We start from the raw sequence: 15,423 nt of genomic DNA, 5'->3' as shown, positions 1-15,423 counted from the left end.
CTCCCCCTGCTTGTGTTCCCTCTCTCACTGTGTCTCTCTCTGTCAAATAAATAAATAAATAATCTTAAAAAATAAATAAATAAAATAAAATAAAATTAATCCAGAAACATCATTTGCAGAAGTGTGTTGGCCGTTTATTCCAAAATCTAGCTTACGTTTACATTTTATTTTTGTATTTTGAAAAGAAGAAGAAGAAAAAAAGTTGCCATATCTACTTAACAGCCAATGTGGTCCCAATTTGTTAAGTAAATACCATGCTAACCATCAAACCTCTTAATGGCCATACCCAATCTTTTTTTTTTCCACTGCTGAGGAATTAAATATTTATTGATTAGTGTAGAAGTTCGGATTCATATTTCTACAAATGACAAAAAGCTTAAAGTTTATCCGTTCAAGAACAGGGTATAATTTGATGGAATTCTAATATTAAAATTTTATAGAAAGATTATTCTTGTTTATGACTTTACAATTTGTGGTTTACACCACAAATTCAAAGTTGGGACAAATCACAGAAAATCGTCTACCCAGTCACCTTCACGATTCATATGCCCCTGTTCTTTCTCTCATCCATTAAAGAGTTTGTTTTTCCAAGAAGCAATACACTCCAAAGAATCTCAAAGGAAACATACCTAATCTTTTTATATTCATAGTTTCGCTGCTACTACTTTAGACAAGATCATGTGGGGGTGGGGGTGGAAAGGGGGAAGTTCTTACATTTCTTCCTCAGGAGGACTGGGGAGGAACAAAGGAAGCAGTAGAAGCTAGAGAGAAGGAGATTAAAGAAAAGTCTGAACCACCTGAATGCAATACACCCACTTGTCAAAGCAAAACCAGCCTGTGTAACCTATGTGGGCTTCTTTCTCACCCCGTCAAAATGGATGGTTAGACCAAAACACACTTTTCTTCCGAACGATCCATGTTAGCTGAATAAGTAATAGTAGGCAAGCCCCTACTTGCCCTTTGCTTCAACGTTGGCAGTCAAACCCTGCTGTGCAGGGTCCCCCACTGCTCCTGGGATGAAGCCAGATCACTCGGTTTCAGGTTCTAGAGCCACCTTGCTCTCCCCTGACTCTACCTCTTTGCAGACATTTGCCTCCTTGCCAGTTTTCCCAGGGGCTACCTCTTTCCTTCCCCCAAGAATGTCACCCTTCCTCCTCCAGTTCAAGCGCTCCTCCCCACCCTTCCAAGTCCTTCCCAAATATTGTGCGCTCCTTCCAGAGGGTTTCCCCACCCCTCCAACCAGGGGAAAGGGGGGACTACTCTCTCCCACTCCCCTGAATGCTTGGCTTCACCTCCCGCCCTCTGATGGCACTGGCAACCCCCAATTTCATTTTACATGAGCTCTTCACTCCCCTGATACTCAAATGCTTGAAGGTAGGCTCTTTCTCTGACTGACTGTAGCTTGAACTGAGTAGACATTTGCATCTTTGCCAAATAAATGACAGCAGCGACATTTACACGACGATGCCCACCATGCCTTAGAAAATTCAAACCACACGGACGGGACAGAGAGAACCTTTGATAACTTCTGGGGACAAGGTTTTCTGGGAAATGGACCTCAATTCCCCCAGCAGGTAGGATTTGGCAATCACTCTGGAATGCCTTGTTCTAGCCAGCTTCTTGTTTATTCATGTAATTTACTGAATTTATGGCTGTCTACTTCCCAGGTCAGTGGTTCTCAACCCACATTATACCGGCTGCATGGTAAAACCACCTAAGTTTTTTTTAATCCCTATGCTGAGACCCAGACCAATCACATCAGAACCTCGGATGGTGGGACCCGGGCAGCAGTATTTTTTTAAAGCTCCCCAGGTGATTCCAACACGCAGCCAGGATTGATGACCACTGGCCTAGACCATAGAGGGTGATCCTATCCAGCAGACCTGGATTATTCTATTTGTACAAAACTGTGGTTCACTAACACAGCAAAACCCATTTTCTACAGGGCCCCAGCAGACTGTGGCCAGGTAAAGGAAGAGAGAGTTCAGCCTCAGGGACACACAACAGGTTTCTCTAAAACAATAATTTACAATTTGGACATCAGTTCCAGACTCAAGGAAGTGCCTGTCTCCACCACCCCTCCCCTCCTCCCCCAGCATTTTTCACTTTCCTGTGAACATAGTTTCTGTACACTTGTCACATTATCTTACCAGCATTCTTAACAATTTCAATGCGGAAAAAGAAGTTTCGATCTCTGATCTTGCAGTTAAATAAATCTCAGAATTTGAGGTTAATGATAAATACTCAAGCATGGTGAGTGATGTTGGGTGTAATTTCCCACATTATTACAATAGCAAAACCATAACCTCCCTTTCTCCTTGTGAGTCAGCTCAGTAACCCACTGCGTTCATCTAGAGAAATGCTTAATCCTTGGGGAAATGTATTCAAAAGAGGTAGTCATGGCAAGTTCACATGAGATTTTTTAAATCAACGAAATCTAAGCACACAGTCTATCACCACTGATTATACTAATTATATATTGTATTTTCCTTCTAGGAAAGAAATCCCATGAGTCTTTGCATTCCCAGCTACATTATATGTGTATGTATATGTACATCAATATAACTGTGTAATGTATATGTGTATCAGTATAACATTGTGTAAGTTTAAAGTGTACAAGGTACTAATCTGATACATTTATATATTGCAAAATGATTACCACCATAGCATGAGCTAACACCTCCAACCCAACACATAATTACCACTACTTTTTTGTGGTGAGAACATTTACGATCCATTCTCTTGACAACTTTCAAGTATGTAATATGATACATTAGCTATAATCGCCATGTTGTACCTTAGATCCCCAAAACTGTCAATCTCATAACCGGAAGTTTTTATCCTTTGATCAAAATCTCTCCACTTCCCTCACATTTCCCCTCAGCCCCTGGTAATACCACTCTGCTCTGCTGCTCTGAGTTCAGTTTTTTTAGACTTTACATGTAAGCGATATCATACAATCTTTGTCTTTCTCTGTCTGGCTTATTTAACTTAGCCTAATGCTTCATCCATGTTATATATGGATGTATATGTATATGGCAGGATTTCCTTCTTTCTCATGGCTGAATAATATCCCGTTGCATATATATACCACATCTTCTTTATCCATTCACCTGTTGATGAATACTTAGGTTGTGTTCATACCTTGGCTATTGTGAATAATGCTGCAATAAACATGGCAGTGAAGATATCTCCTCAAGATCCTGTTTCTATTTCCTTGGATACACACCCAGAAGTGGGATTGCTAGACCATTTGGTAGTTCTACTTTTAATTTTTTTGAGGAACCTCCATACTATTTTCAACAGTAACTATACCACTTTAAATTCCCACCAACAGTGCACAAGGCTTCCCTTTTCTGTACAGTCTTGCCAATACCTGTTATCAGTTACCTTTTTGATATACAGATTATTCTTTAATGGACAGATGATAGTATTTGAAAAACCAGGTTTCTCCCATCTACTTCAGGCAGCATCTGCTGAATCATTCCAGAGAAATTAGCTATCAAGTTAATTTGTACCTTACTATTATATATATATTTCTTTGTATTGATTTTAGTGTAAATATTACCTACTGACCATTTCAGAGCATAGAAAATAACCCTTGCATATAATACCTTTTTAAAAAATTAGCTTACAGATAGCATGTGCCAATTTGGATGATAAATTCCCATCAGAGGTGGAAGGAGGGAGCCTTAATCATATGCTCCCTGTGAACAAACTCTGAAAAATGGCAACACTCATAAAAATATGACTACCTTAACTACATCTGAAAAAGAACAATTCCATACACTTGTGTTTCCCTTCTTCAAGTTCTCCTATCATTTCAGCACAATGAAATACAAAGAAGTTTGGGAGTCCACCAGACACATGTTCATATCCTGATTCTGTTAATCAACCACTACCATCTTGAGAAACCACCTGCTGTCTCTGGGTCTCTGTCTCCCTCAGTCCAAATCTGTGTAAGGAACACAGGTAATGTCTGAAAAGCACCCAGCAATCATGGGGAGGAGACAGACCGGGGCGGGGCGGCAGGGTGCTGCATTGTTGGTGCTCCCAGGGTAGAGCGGCTGCTAGTCGGCCCACAGCGAAGAGATCAAGAAGCCAACAAATGAAGTAATAATAATAAAAGATCTATGGAAAGTTGCCCCAGGATTTCCAGTCAAGTGCTACCCTCTCACTAACTCCGGGAATAGAATTAGGGAAGCCACATCAGTTTTAGGGTGGGATGCACTCATGGCTTTGGAATGTGTTGGTTTTGCCGCCCATGTTGGAATTTACTGTTGGCAAAAATGACTGAGCGGCTACAGTCATCGAAAGCAGCACTGCTTACCTCAGTCAAGAAGGAACTCATTGTCAAGAGGTTCAGCATCTTTAGAAACAAGATAGGGAATACTTTATAAGCACAGTCCAATAATTTCCCCCCTCAAACTATAAAAAGAGGCAGACATCCACAAAAGACACAAACATGCCATCACCTAGTTCTAGAGCAATGTCATTCATTCATTCACTGATTCATTCATTCATTCATTCATTCATTCAATCAATCATTCATTCCAGGAATACTTCAGACATCAAACTTGCTAAAATCCTTTCTGAAATTTTAGTCTTTAAAGCAAACCACACCATTGTTATGGACCAACTGAACACAGAAGTAAGAAAACCAAAAGCCTAAAAATCTAGGAATCCTAAAATATTTATTTCAATCATAATTAGCACAGACACATTTCAAATTTTACAAATATGTTTCTGGACTTTTTTTTTTTTTTTTGGTAAATTTTCCTTTTGCTGCCTTTCTTACCTGCCATTCTCACTTAGCAATCCCCTTCCCCACGTTGCTTTTGATTGGACGATTCTGTCCAGGTTGAGTACCTAGAATTCACCTGAGGAGTCCTTTCTTCTCAGAAGCAAACCTGCCCTCTTTTCCCTGGACCAAGAGGAGAAGCTTCCTGAGCTTAAGTTAAGAAACTGACCTCATAGTCTTCCTGCTTCCTACTTCCATGTTCCTATGTCCACAGAAACCTGCATCCCTTCACACCTCTTTGGGGCCAACAGATCCTGGAGCCTTCATCCCAGATCTCACACACACACACACACACACACACACACACACACACACACACACGCACATTAATCCCCACTCTGCTCTGGCCACAAATGACCACCTGTGCCACTGAGACGACCCGAGAGTCCACCCGATCATCAATACTTTGTCTTGGTCCCCTATGTTTCTTCACAAAATGGAAGCGCTTCTTGGCTTCTGTCCTTACCATTAGGCACCTGAGGCTATGGTCCACCCACACCCCTTCTGCGGGACTCTCCCAGCACTGCAGACTCATAAGCAAAGCAACTCCATTAGAATGGAACCAGAGGGACCAGAGTGCAAGAGGATACATAGTAGAGAGAAGCCCTCTCCTCAGGGCCTTCCCCAGAGAATAAAACTTAGAATTTGCTCTCTTCTGGACCACAGAAAATCATGGCTTCAGTGCTCAGAGGACAGTCCCATTCTGCCCCTGGCCCACTCAGTGTCCTTGAGGAAAGCTCTCGATTCTTCACCTCTGAAGTTAGAATGATAACACTACCTGTACCTCCAGGGAAGGATGTGGGAGAAGCTCTGGTCCTGGGAGGGGTCCTCAGCACGAAGCCGACCCTCGGGCACACGAGTGGCCCACACTGCCAAGCCAGAGTCCTCCTCTGGAACCCAGAAGTGGCAGGGCACTTTTGCTGTTTCTTTCCTGCCTTCCTTTTGGTTATTGACATTTGATTCGGTCTCAAAGCCGGACTGTAAGCTGCTGCTCATTTTCTAAATCTTTCTATTTTGCCTCCCACCTCCTCTTCCTCTTCCTCTCAAGAGCATGGAGCACAGGGCCTAGCCCAGACTGGACATGGCAACAACAATTTGTCAAAATGATCAGTTAATTTAGTAAGGTGTGAGATAATGAAGGAGAAGGCCTTTGTAAACTGAGTTTTATCTCTGGGAGAGGTATAATGTGTATTGGTGGTATGTCTCCGTGGACATGTTTAGACTAAGCTTTTGTCACTTGTCAAACACACACAGGAATTCATGGCTGGACAAGAGAGTGAAGCATCCTGGGTGCCAGCCAGCCCTCTACCAGAGGTCACCCATGTCACTATCTCTTGGGGCAAATACAATGACTTCTCCCCACGGCATCCATCACCCAGGTGAGCATTTATAGTCTATGTGCGTGTGTAAGATTTGACAGACTCTGCCACCATCTTTCCAGCCCATAACTGAAGACTCCCCGAAATTCAGAATAAAATCCAATCTCCTGACAGTGACCTCAAATGCCCACAGTGATCTGCCCCCTGCCCCTGTTTCCAAGCTCACCTCCAACCCCCTCCCGCACACTTGGCCAGCCCTGTACATGTCTTCTCCTGTTCCTCCAACAGGGCTCTACATCACTTGTTCCCTCTGCCTTCCACCTGTGTGCCTCTGAACTCACCCTCCTCCACCAGGACTCCCACCACCAGGCTAAGGCAGATCTTGGCTCATCAGTCACCATCTTAGCACCAGCCTGCCTCTTTCATGGTACTAATCGCTATGGGTGTAATACATACTGCTGCCCAGTTGTTTTGTGTGGCCCTTGCAGGCAGCAGCCAGATCACCCTCAGCCACTACAGCATCCCATGGCTAGACACCCAGCAAGGCCTCAAAAAACAATCACTGAGCGAACCAAAATTATGATCACAATTTTTAAAACAAGCCCAATACCGCTACACACCTATTAGAATGGCCAAAATCCAGAATGCTGACAACACCAAATGCTGGTGAGGATATGGAGCAACAGGAACTCTCATTCATTGCTGCTGGGAATACAACATGGCATAGTCACTTTGGAAGACAGACAGTTTCCTACAAAACTAAAAACAGACTTACCACGCAATCCAGAAATTGTGTGCCTTGGTATTTACATAGAAGAGTTGAAAATTTACATCCACACAAGAACCTGAACATAGATATTTATAGGAGCTTTATTCATTAATTGCCCAAACTTGGAAGCAACCAACATATTATTGAGTAGATGCATGGACAAATAAACTGTGGTACATCCAGACAGTGAAATATTATTTAGCACTAAAAAGAAATGAACTATCAAGCCATGAAAAGACACGGAGGAAACTTAAATGCATACTACTAAGTAAAAGAAGCCAGTCTGAAAAGACTATTCATTCCTTGATTCCAACTATATGGCATTCTGGATAAGGCAAAACGATGAAGACAGTAAAAAGATCAGTAGTTGCCAGGGGTTTCGTCTGGGAGTGGGGAGAATGAATACGTAGAGCACAGAGGACATTTAGGGCAATAAAATACTCTGTATGATACTGTAATGATGTATGCATGTCATTATATACTTGTCTAAACCCATAAAAGGCACAACACCGAGAGAAAACCCTACAATCAACCATGGACTTTGGGTGATAATGATGTGTCAGTGTGGGCTCATCAACTATAACTAATGTACCACCCTGGGGTGGGGGATCCTATTGATAATGGGGGGGAGAGGAACATACATGGGAAATCTCTATACCTTCCCCTTAATTCCACTGTGAACCTAAAACTGCTGTCAAAAATAAAGTCTAAATAAAGAAACCTCCATCATGAAATGAGATATGAAAATTTTAAAAACACACTAAATCAACCTGTTCCCCACAAAAGACCACAAAAGTTGAATAAAAACCAGTTGGCTAGCATCCTATGTTGACAAGCGCATGGGGAAACATGCTCTCTAACATTCCCAGAAGTATTATTTAGGAGGGAGGTGGATGGGCAGTTTTGAAATACATATCAAAATCACAAATTCCTAAGTCCTTGGCCTGCAATTCCACTTCTAGGAATTTAGCCAATAAACACACTTGTTTGCACTTCTGCAAAATGACACAGACGACGCTGTTATTCATTGCAACACTGGTTGTAAGAACAAAAGATTGCAAACAACTTAAAAGTCCACTGAAAGGGGTGCCTGGGTGGCTCAGTCATTAAGCGTCTGCCTTCGGCTTAGGTCATGATCCCAGGGTCCTGGGATGGAGCCCCACATGGGGCTCCCTGCTCAGCGGGAAGCCTGCTTCTCCCTCTCCCACTCCCCCTGCTTGTGTTCCCTCTCTCGCTGTGTCTCTCTGTCAAATAAAGCAATAAAATCTTAAAAAAAAAAAAAAAAAGTCCACCGAAAAGTTAAAAATGCACCTCGTTAGATGCGCATACAAAACAGGGTACAGAAGAGTATAAACCATTAGTGTGTGTGATGGCTAATTTTATGTGTTGATTTGACTGAGCCCAATTAGCTGGTGTGTGTCTGTGAATGGGTTTCTGGAAGAGACAGGCCTTTGAACTGAGTAAAGCAGAAGGCTCTCCCCAGTGTGGGTGGGCATCATCCAATCCCTTGGGGGTTGAAATAGAACAAAGAGGCAGAGAAAGGTTGAATTCACTTTGCATGACTACTTGAGCTGAGACATCTATTTTCCCTATGTGCTCCTGGTTCTCATGCCTTCAGACCTGGACTAGAATCTACACCTTTGGCTCTACAGCTCTCGGGCCCTAGAACTGTGCCATGTGCTCTCCTGGGTCTACAGCTTGTAGACAACAGATGAAGGGACTTCTCAGCCTCCATAACCACTTGAGCCAATACTTCATAATCTCTTTTCTCTCTCTTCATCTCTCTCTCTCTCAAAATATCCCAATGATACACCCAATTTTACATATAAAACCAATAGGAGATTGATGTAGCTATCTCCTGTTGCTCTTGTTTCTCTGGAGAACCCTAATACAGTGTGGGAAAGGTGGGAAAAAATTATTAACAGTTACTTAGCTACTTGTTGGTGAAAGAGAGGGAAAGAGGTGTCTGGGGAAAAGGGAGAGGAAAGACTTCACTGAATAGCCTTTTAAATTGTGTGTTAACTATTCAAAAGTACACAAACTCTATGTTAATTGTTGAAAAAAATTTTTTTAAGTAGGCTCCATGCCCAGCGTGGAGCCCAACATGGGGCTTGAACTCACCACCCTGAGATCAAGACCTGAACTGAGATCAAGAGTCAGATGCTTAACCAACTGAGCCACCCAGGCGCCCCTTGCTGAAAAGTATTTTTAAATTCCAAAATCTTACTGAAAAGTTGAATAGCAAATTGTGTAAAATACTATTTTGAATTATATTCTTATGCCCATCTTCTAGCTGGAACAACTAAACAAAGAAAAGATAGGTAAGTTTCCTGGGAGAAAACAGCCGGCCTCCGCTCCCAAGCTAGAATTTGCCTTACTCTGTCCCATCCTCCTTGGAGACATTTTTTGGACATTCTTAGTGCAGAATTGGGGGCTCAATGGTTAAAACGTATAAGGAAAGTGTCCCTACATATTAAACACTCAACGTGTCTAGGATGAGGTCATAAATTGGATAATCCTGCCTGGGAATGTCGGCCCGAAAATCAACTTCAGGTACCATTTCACAATGGCCCACATAGATTCAGAGACCAAGGCAGAGCCCCCCACCTCCCCACTATCCTCAAGTGAAGGGATGGATTGGCTGAGTTTCCGGGCCCAGCACCTCCAAAGGTAGAACTGGACTCAGCACTTTTGGATAAAGAATCAAGCACATCAGCACTCAATTGTCCAGAGCAGTGCAGCACATAGGCTAGAAAGTTTAATAGACTTGGTATAGATTGATGGGCACCTCTCACCACTAGCTCATCTCATCACCTCTGGGCCACTTACTGAGCTTCTCAGAGTCTCAGTGGGTTTGGTCCTTGAGCAGGTATATGATACCAATCTTGCAAGGTTGTGAACAGATTAGACATAATGAGGCAAGAACCCAGATCAGCACGTGTTCCTTAGTGGGAACTCAATAAATGGTGACTATGTACCCAAGTGAAGAGCACAGACATCATCAGTGGTCCCAAACCTATATGCCGTTGTCTCTAGAGTTCAGTCAACCCTACCCCCACCAACCTGTGGACTCTAAGTAAGACTGCGTCATGAATCCCAGCTGTGCACTGACTAGTGGTGTGACTTTGGGCAAATCCCTTCTCTGTACTTCAGCTTCTTAATCTGCAAAATAAGATCATAACAATGACTACCTCATCAATGAACGCTTAAAACCAGATCTCACATATTAAGTATTAGCCATCATTATTATTTATCCGGTACCAAGTTCAAACAATTGCTATCAGTTTGGTTCTGATTCTAACAGCCTAGCACTGAGCTGGGGGTCAGAGTGAAACTCTGTACCCCCCTGTAACACATTTCATCCTCACACCAAGTCCATGAGTTTTACACTTACAAGTTATGATCTCCATTTTCCTGGTTCTACCCTTGGCTTGTATTCATTTGCTTAATATCCATGAAGAGCTTTAAAGGTTCACTCAATAAAAATGGGCACCAACCGAAATGAAATTAAACAAAATCATCAACCTGCCCCAGAAAATCTCCATTTTCAAAATCTTCTGTGATTCCTTTTTAAGAAATTCTTTTCCCTGCAGAGTTAGGTAACAATGTTCCTAGCTCCCTTCTGTGGACTCATTCTAGAAACATTCATTGAGCCCCCGCTCGGTATCAGACCCCAGACCAGGCGCTAGGGAGAGAAACACATATAAACAAGTCCCGCCTTTGAGAAGGAGAACTGAGCAAAGCAAGTGGTCAACGACAACGCAATCTAAGAAGAATGGTGTGCCGTCCTGCATGCAAGTGAGATAAGTAAGCAACAAAATAGAAACCATCTTCCATCTAAAGTATCTCCATGTGCTGCTGGAACATACCAAATGCTAGCACTGAATCCAAGAACCAAGAAATATGTTGCAACACACACACACACACACACACACACTTTCCAAGTCTAGAATTAGAACACATGGTCAAAATTTCAGCATGCAGCTCTCCAAACACTACATACTTTATAAGATGAGAATACAAATAAACTTCATGATAACAGCAATCGTAATTGTACCGTTTTATATTTTTCACTTCTTTTCTATTCAAAGAACTTTCCTCTGTCTCATCTCTGTTCCCAGTACAATCGTGTGGTGGGATGAAATGTCAATCCTTACCTTTAAATTTTATAGACAAAAAGGAAATAAAATCATAAAGACTGAGTTTTGCCCTGGGTTGTTCAAATAGTAGAAAGTCAGAGTAAAAGCATCCGAGTCCCCACACTCTCAGCAGGCCTGCTGAGCGACACCAAATGAGGTCAAAGTCCCCAGAAATTAGGTTGGCATAAGTTACTGTAAGAAATGATTGCTTTGCTGTGAGTAACCAAAAAAGACTAGAATCTGAACCCAAAGGGGCAGAATAGGAAGTGGAAAGGTATTACAAAGCCTTCCCTTAAAACAAATCAAGAAACAAAATAGCCTTTGCCAGGTATCAGATTAGCACATTTATTAAAAAAAAAAAAAAAAAAAGCCAAAACCCAACATTGGTGAAAGTGTGGTAAAATGGTATTCATACAGTGCTGGAGGGAGTGTAAATTAATAGCACTTTCCTAGATTAAATTTAGTGGCAGGGATCAAGAGCTTCAAAAATGCTCATGCCCTTTGACCCCACAGTTTTCCCTCTGGGAATATAGTCCAAGGAAATAATCAAGAAGAGACACAAAGGTTTCATTATAAGTACATTGGTTTTGTGATGTTGATAATAGAAAACACTCTAGTACCTACCAACATGACTTAATAAACTCTCTGTATAATGTGATCAAACAACTTTTGTAGAAAGAAATGAGCGTTTATCTCACAGTGATAGGTTTTTATCTTTCATCTTATTTACTAATCTATATGTCCTTTATTTTATTTCTGACAGTGAGGATGTGCTAGCCCTGTCAGTTTTGCAAGGGATAGTTTAGAAGTGAATTTCAGCCATTCCTTGACCATGCCCGGCAAGGTTTTCTCCTAAGTAAGCAAGCAGGCGTGTGCCCAGAAGGTGTTGTGGGAGAGAAGATTAGCAATAGCACGCTGACTTGAAAAAGGCCATAAGTATCGCTCTAAATTCATCACCAGAATTAGGAAGATTAAATTCATCTCAAGAAGTGCTCTCTGCTCCTTCTGGGCAGCATTATCTTCTTCCTTTCCCCAACAGATCCACACGTTTCCAGGGAGCACAAACCCTCCCTTGGCCTCTAGCACACGCGGTGGTCTCCAGCAGTCTGTGGGCAGGTAGCGGGATTCACAAACAAGCTGCACCATCTGAAACATCCTTCCCTAACCCAGCTCCCCAGGCTCTGTTCACCACAGCGCCAACTAGCATTTTGCATAAAAGTAAGGAGTTGTCAATCGAATTGAATGACTTGAACAGTAAACCTCATTTTGCTCTCCTTTTTGTGTTCTCATTTCCTATCTTTAATCTTCCAGATTCTGTCCCATTTTCTTATTCTTTCCCACAACAATGTTACTGATAGGATTATAAAAGTCAAGCGTGTCTAATAAAAAAATACTGGACATTGTTTATCATCTCTTCTGAGAGTTTTCCTTACAGCTCTGGGTGTAACATTTGTTAAGCCTTGGGGGAAAAAAAATGCTGTGCTTTTAAAATGACATTTTAAGCCCTTACTGGAGGAAACACATACAAGCCTTGCTAATACAACACATTATAACTTTAAATGCAACCAGTGGGTATCTGTTAATAGTAACGCAATGCCTTCAGTCAAACATCGGGCCAGATTGTGCCCCTCTCAAACTGACAAATTTTAATGGCAAGTGATCAAATAAGTCTTAATTCTAACATCAGCAACAACATTTTTAAAAGATTCTTATTTATAATACTGTTCACTTAAACCCCACAATTTACCAACCGTCATGCAACTATTTATGGCTTCTAAGTACTGTGTAGTTATAAAATATATTTCCCACATCTTTCATAGTTAATCTTCCATAGAGTAAAATATGCATTATCAGAGGCGATCTTTTAATATGACTCACAGACACATCTTAAGGTTAAATATGCCTACAGAGCCACATAACTCCAAGAAATTCTTAAAATCCTGTTTTCAACGAACAGCATAACATGATCAGTTTTATCAAAGCCTTTTGTCCCTCCTAAATCTTTCATCCGTATAGAAGCAAGCAAAAAGAAAACAAGGGGGAAACACGGGACCAAAAACCAGAAGTGCAATTCATCATCTTACCATCTCCTTTCTTCATCGTGGAGACATTTGGGGATGGCTGGCCTCGCAGAAGGCGGTGACTTGGAGGGTAAGCCCACAGCGTTTGTTCCCCCAAATAAGTCAACTGAGAAAACAAAAGTGCATTCTGAAGTCAGCCCTAGAGAGACTTGCTAATTCCTCTTTTCTTTTTCCAGAGAGCTTTGGGTCTGGTCCGTGCAGCCCAAGAGGTGTCCCTCACATCTTGTCAGCAGACCCAGTTTTACCGCGGCTGAAAGGAGACTCTGAGTGACGTCTGTGTCAGAGCCTATGTGGGCTTTAATCCTCAGCAGTGACACATGTGGGGAGCTATGAACAGGAAACTCAGAGCTGGGCAGACAGCCAGAATCATTCCGAAAACGTGCCAAACCCTTACGAAATACCAACACACTTTACCGCACGCTCACATCGAACGCTTCACAAGCCTGTGTCTCTATCCCCATGTGACTTTGTGTTAGACCTAGACAAAGTTTGCCAGCATGTCCAGCCTGGCAGGGGTCCCATCAGCCGATGGGTCAAGGCCAGGAATGGGGACTCATACACTCTCCCTCGGTTGCCAACCTCCCGATCCTTCTTGTAACAAAAGCCACAGACAAGAGCCTGGAGGACCTTTCAGTTCCTTTTATCTTTCAGCCCTGGGGCCCCTTCGTGATGTGCCCGTTCGCCTGCCACAGGCCCTGGGAGCACCGCCAGAATCTCTTGTCAGCGTCCTGGAGGTGGGAGACCCGCTGATCAGCCCTGAGCTTGGGGTGATGATCGGATTGTGGCAGGCAGAAGGGGAGGGCAGGGCTGTAGCCAGAGCCTCTGGCTTCCAACAGAGGCAGCCGAGTCCATCCAGGAGAGATGGTACTGCCCCGCTGCCTCATTAATCTCTCTCCTTTGGCCCCTCCTATGCCCCGATTCAGATTCACGTTCTCCGCATGACACGGGGTCCAGCTTTTCACAGTGCTGCTCAAAAATCTCCAGCATGACCAAACCTCCCACTTTGGCCTTCAGGTTCCTCCATGAGCTGGCCTCAACATGCCTTTCTGCCTTGTTCCCACTGCCCTTCACAAGAACCCCTCGGGCTCTGTCCATCTGGATGGCCACCCACTGACTCTAGAAGACGCTGCTCAAACTTTTGTTTGCACATGCTCTGTAGCCACCACCCTCCCATTATCTCTCCTTATCCTCTTGAATGTGACAGCACCCCCATGCGCATTTCCCCCCTCCTCATTGCCCCGCTCCCCATGCTTCTGATCTTTACCACCATTCACTGAAGCGTACCCTGCCCCTGCATCCTGGGGTGATTCTTCCTGCTCTGCACCCATGTCACGCCTCCATGATAACAACAGACAGCAAGAGAGGCCACTTATTATGTATCAGACATTTGTCTAGGACATTTAAATTTTTTAGACCCATTTTAGAAAACGTGTAAAAAAAGTCAACACCTTCCTCAAGATCCTTTACCCAGACCGGGTGGAGCCCAGATGAGCCGGTCTGGCATTGCTCTTCTCGTCTTACCTGGAATCAGTGCTGTTTGTTTGGGAATGTATGTACTCAGGGACAAGGCAGTTTCCTCACGCTTGTTGGTATCCTTTCTAGAGGGTGTCCCGGAAGGCATTCCCATTCTGGGTAATTACCAAACAGCCATGATTAATTGGTAGGTTAATGAAATTTAATTGAGAGACCAAATGTTCTACTTTAGCCATGGGCAGGGATTTTAACAACATTAAGAACAAGCACAACGGTCTTGAGGTTTAAGGCAACATTCCTGCAGTAGTTTTGCTGACATTTTTATTTTTTTATTTTTATTTTTTAAAAGATTTTACTTATTTGACAGAGAGAGAACACAAGCAGGGGGAGCAGCAGAGGGAGAGGAAGAAGCAGTCTCCCCACTGAGCAGAGAACCCAGGATCCCGGGATCACAACCCGAGCCAAAGGCAGATGCCCAACCAACTGAGCCACCCAGGTGCCCCTTGCTGACATTTTTAAAACCTATCTATAACATGAGTGTTCAGGTCTTGGCCATCTGGTAAATCAACAGATTGTTAAAGACATAATCCTAGTGAGAAAGTTGAGAAGACCCTCAAAGTTCAGAGTGAACTTGACACCCTTCCTCCAATGCGGAGTACACATGAGCCTTGAGGGACTAATTCCATCCCCAACTCTAGGTTGGCCCCACTGGTCTGAGCCAACCAGGGTCATCCCACCATTCCTGCCAGAGAGATCGTGGGATGGGCACTACAGGGCAAAGCCAGGTGGCACACGGCATCCTCCTGGCCCTAGCAAGGGCTCAGGGGGCGGTCTAGTCAGA

General features: G+C 43.1%; 1 protein-coding gene across 1 annotated transcript in view; it reads right to left on the bottom strand.

Annotated features, from left to right (window-relative positions):
• The window catches only part of IL1R1 (interleukin 1 receptor type 1), a 71,983-nt gene extending 58,582 nt beyond the window's left edge, over positions 1–13,401 (bottom strand). The window contains 2 exon segments of the mRNA XM_045885258.2: positions 4,331–4,369; positions 13,113–13,401. Of these exon segments, the coding sequence (XP_045741214.1) occupies positions 4,331–4,369; positions 13,113–13,115 (42 nt within the window). The 5' untranslated portion in view covers positions 13,116–13,401.
• Between the last annotated feature and the right edge of the window lie 2,022 nt (positions 13,402–15,423).

This window comes from Mirounga angustirostris, unplaced genomic scaffold (genome assembly GCF_029215605.1).
Source record: "Mirounga angustirostris isolate CCGP_5_RB_7025 unplaced genomic scaffold, mMirAng1.0.hap1 SCAF_10, whole genome shotgun sequence".
Lineage (NCBI taxonomy): Eukaryota > Metazoa > Chordata > Mammalia > Carnivora > Phocidae > Mirounga > Mirounga angustirostris.
This window is presented reverse-complemented; position numbering and strand designations above follow the sequence as displayed.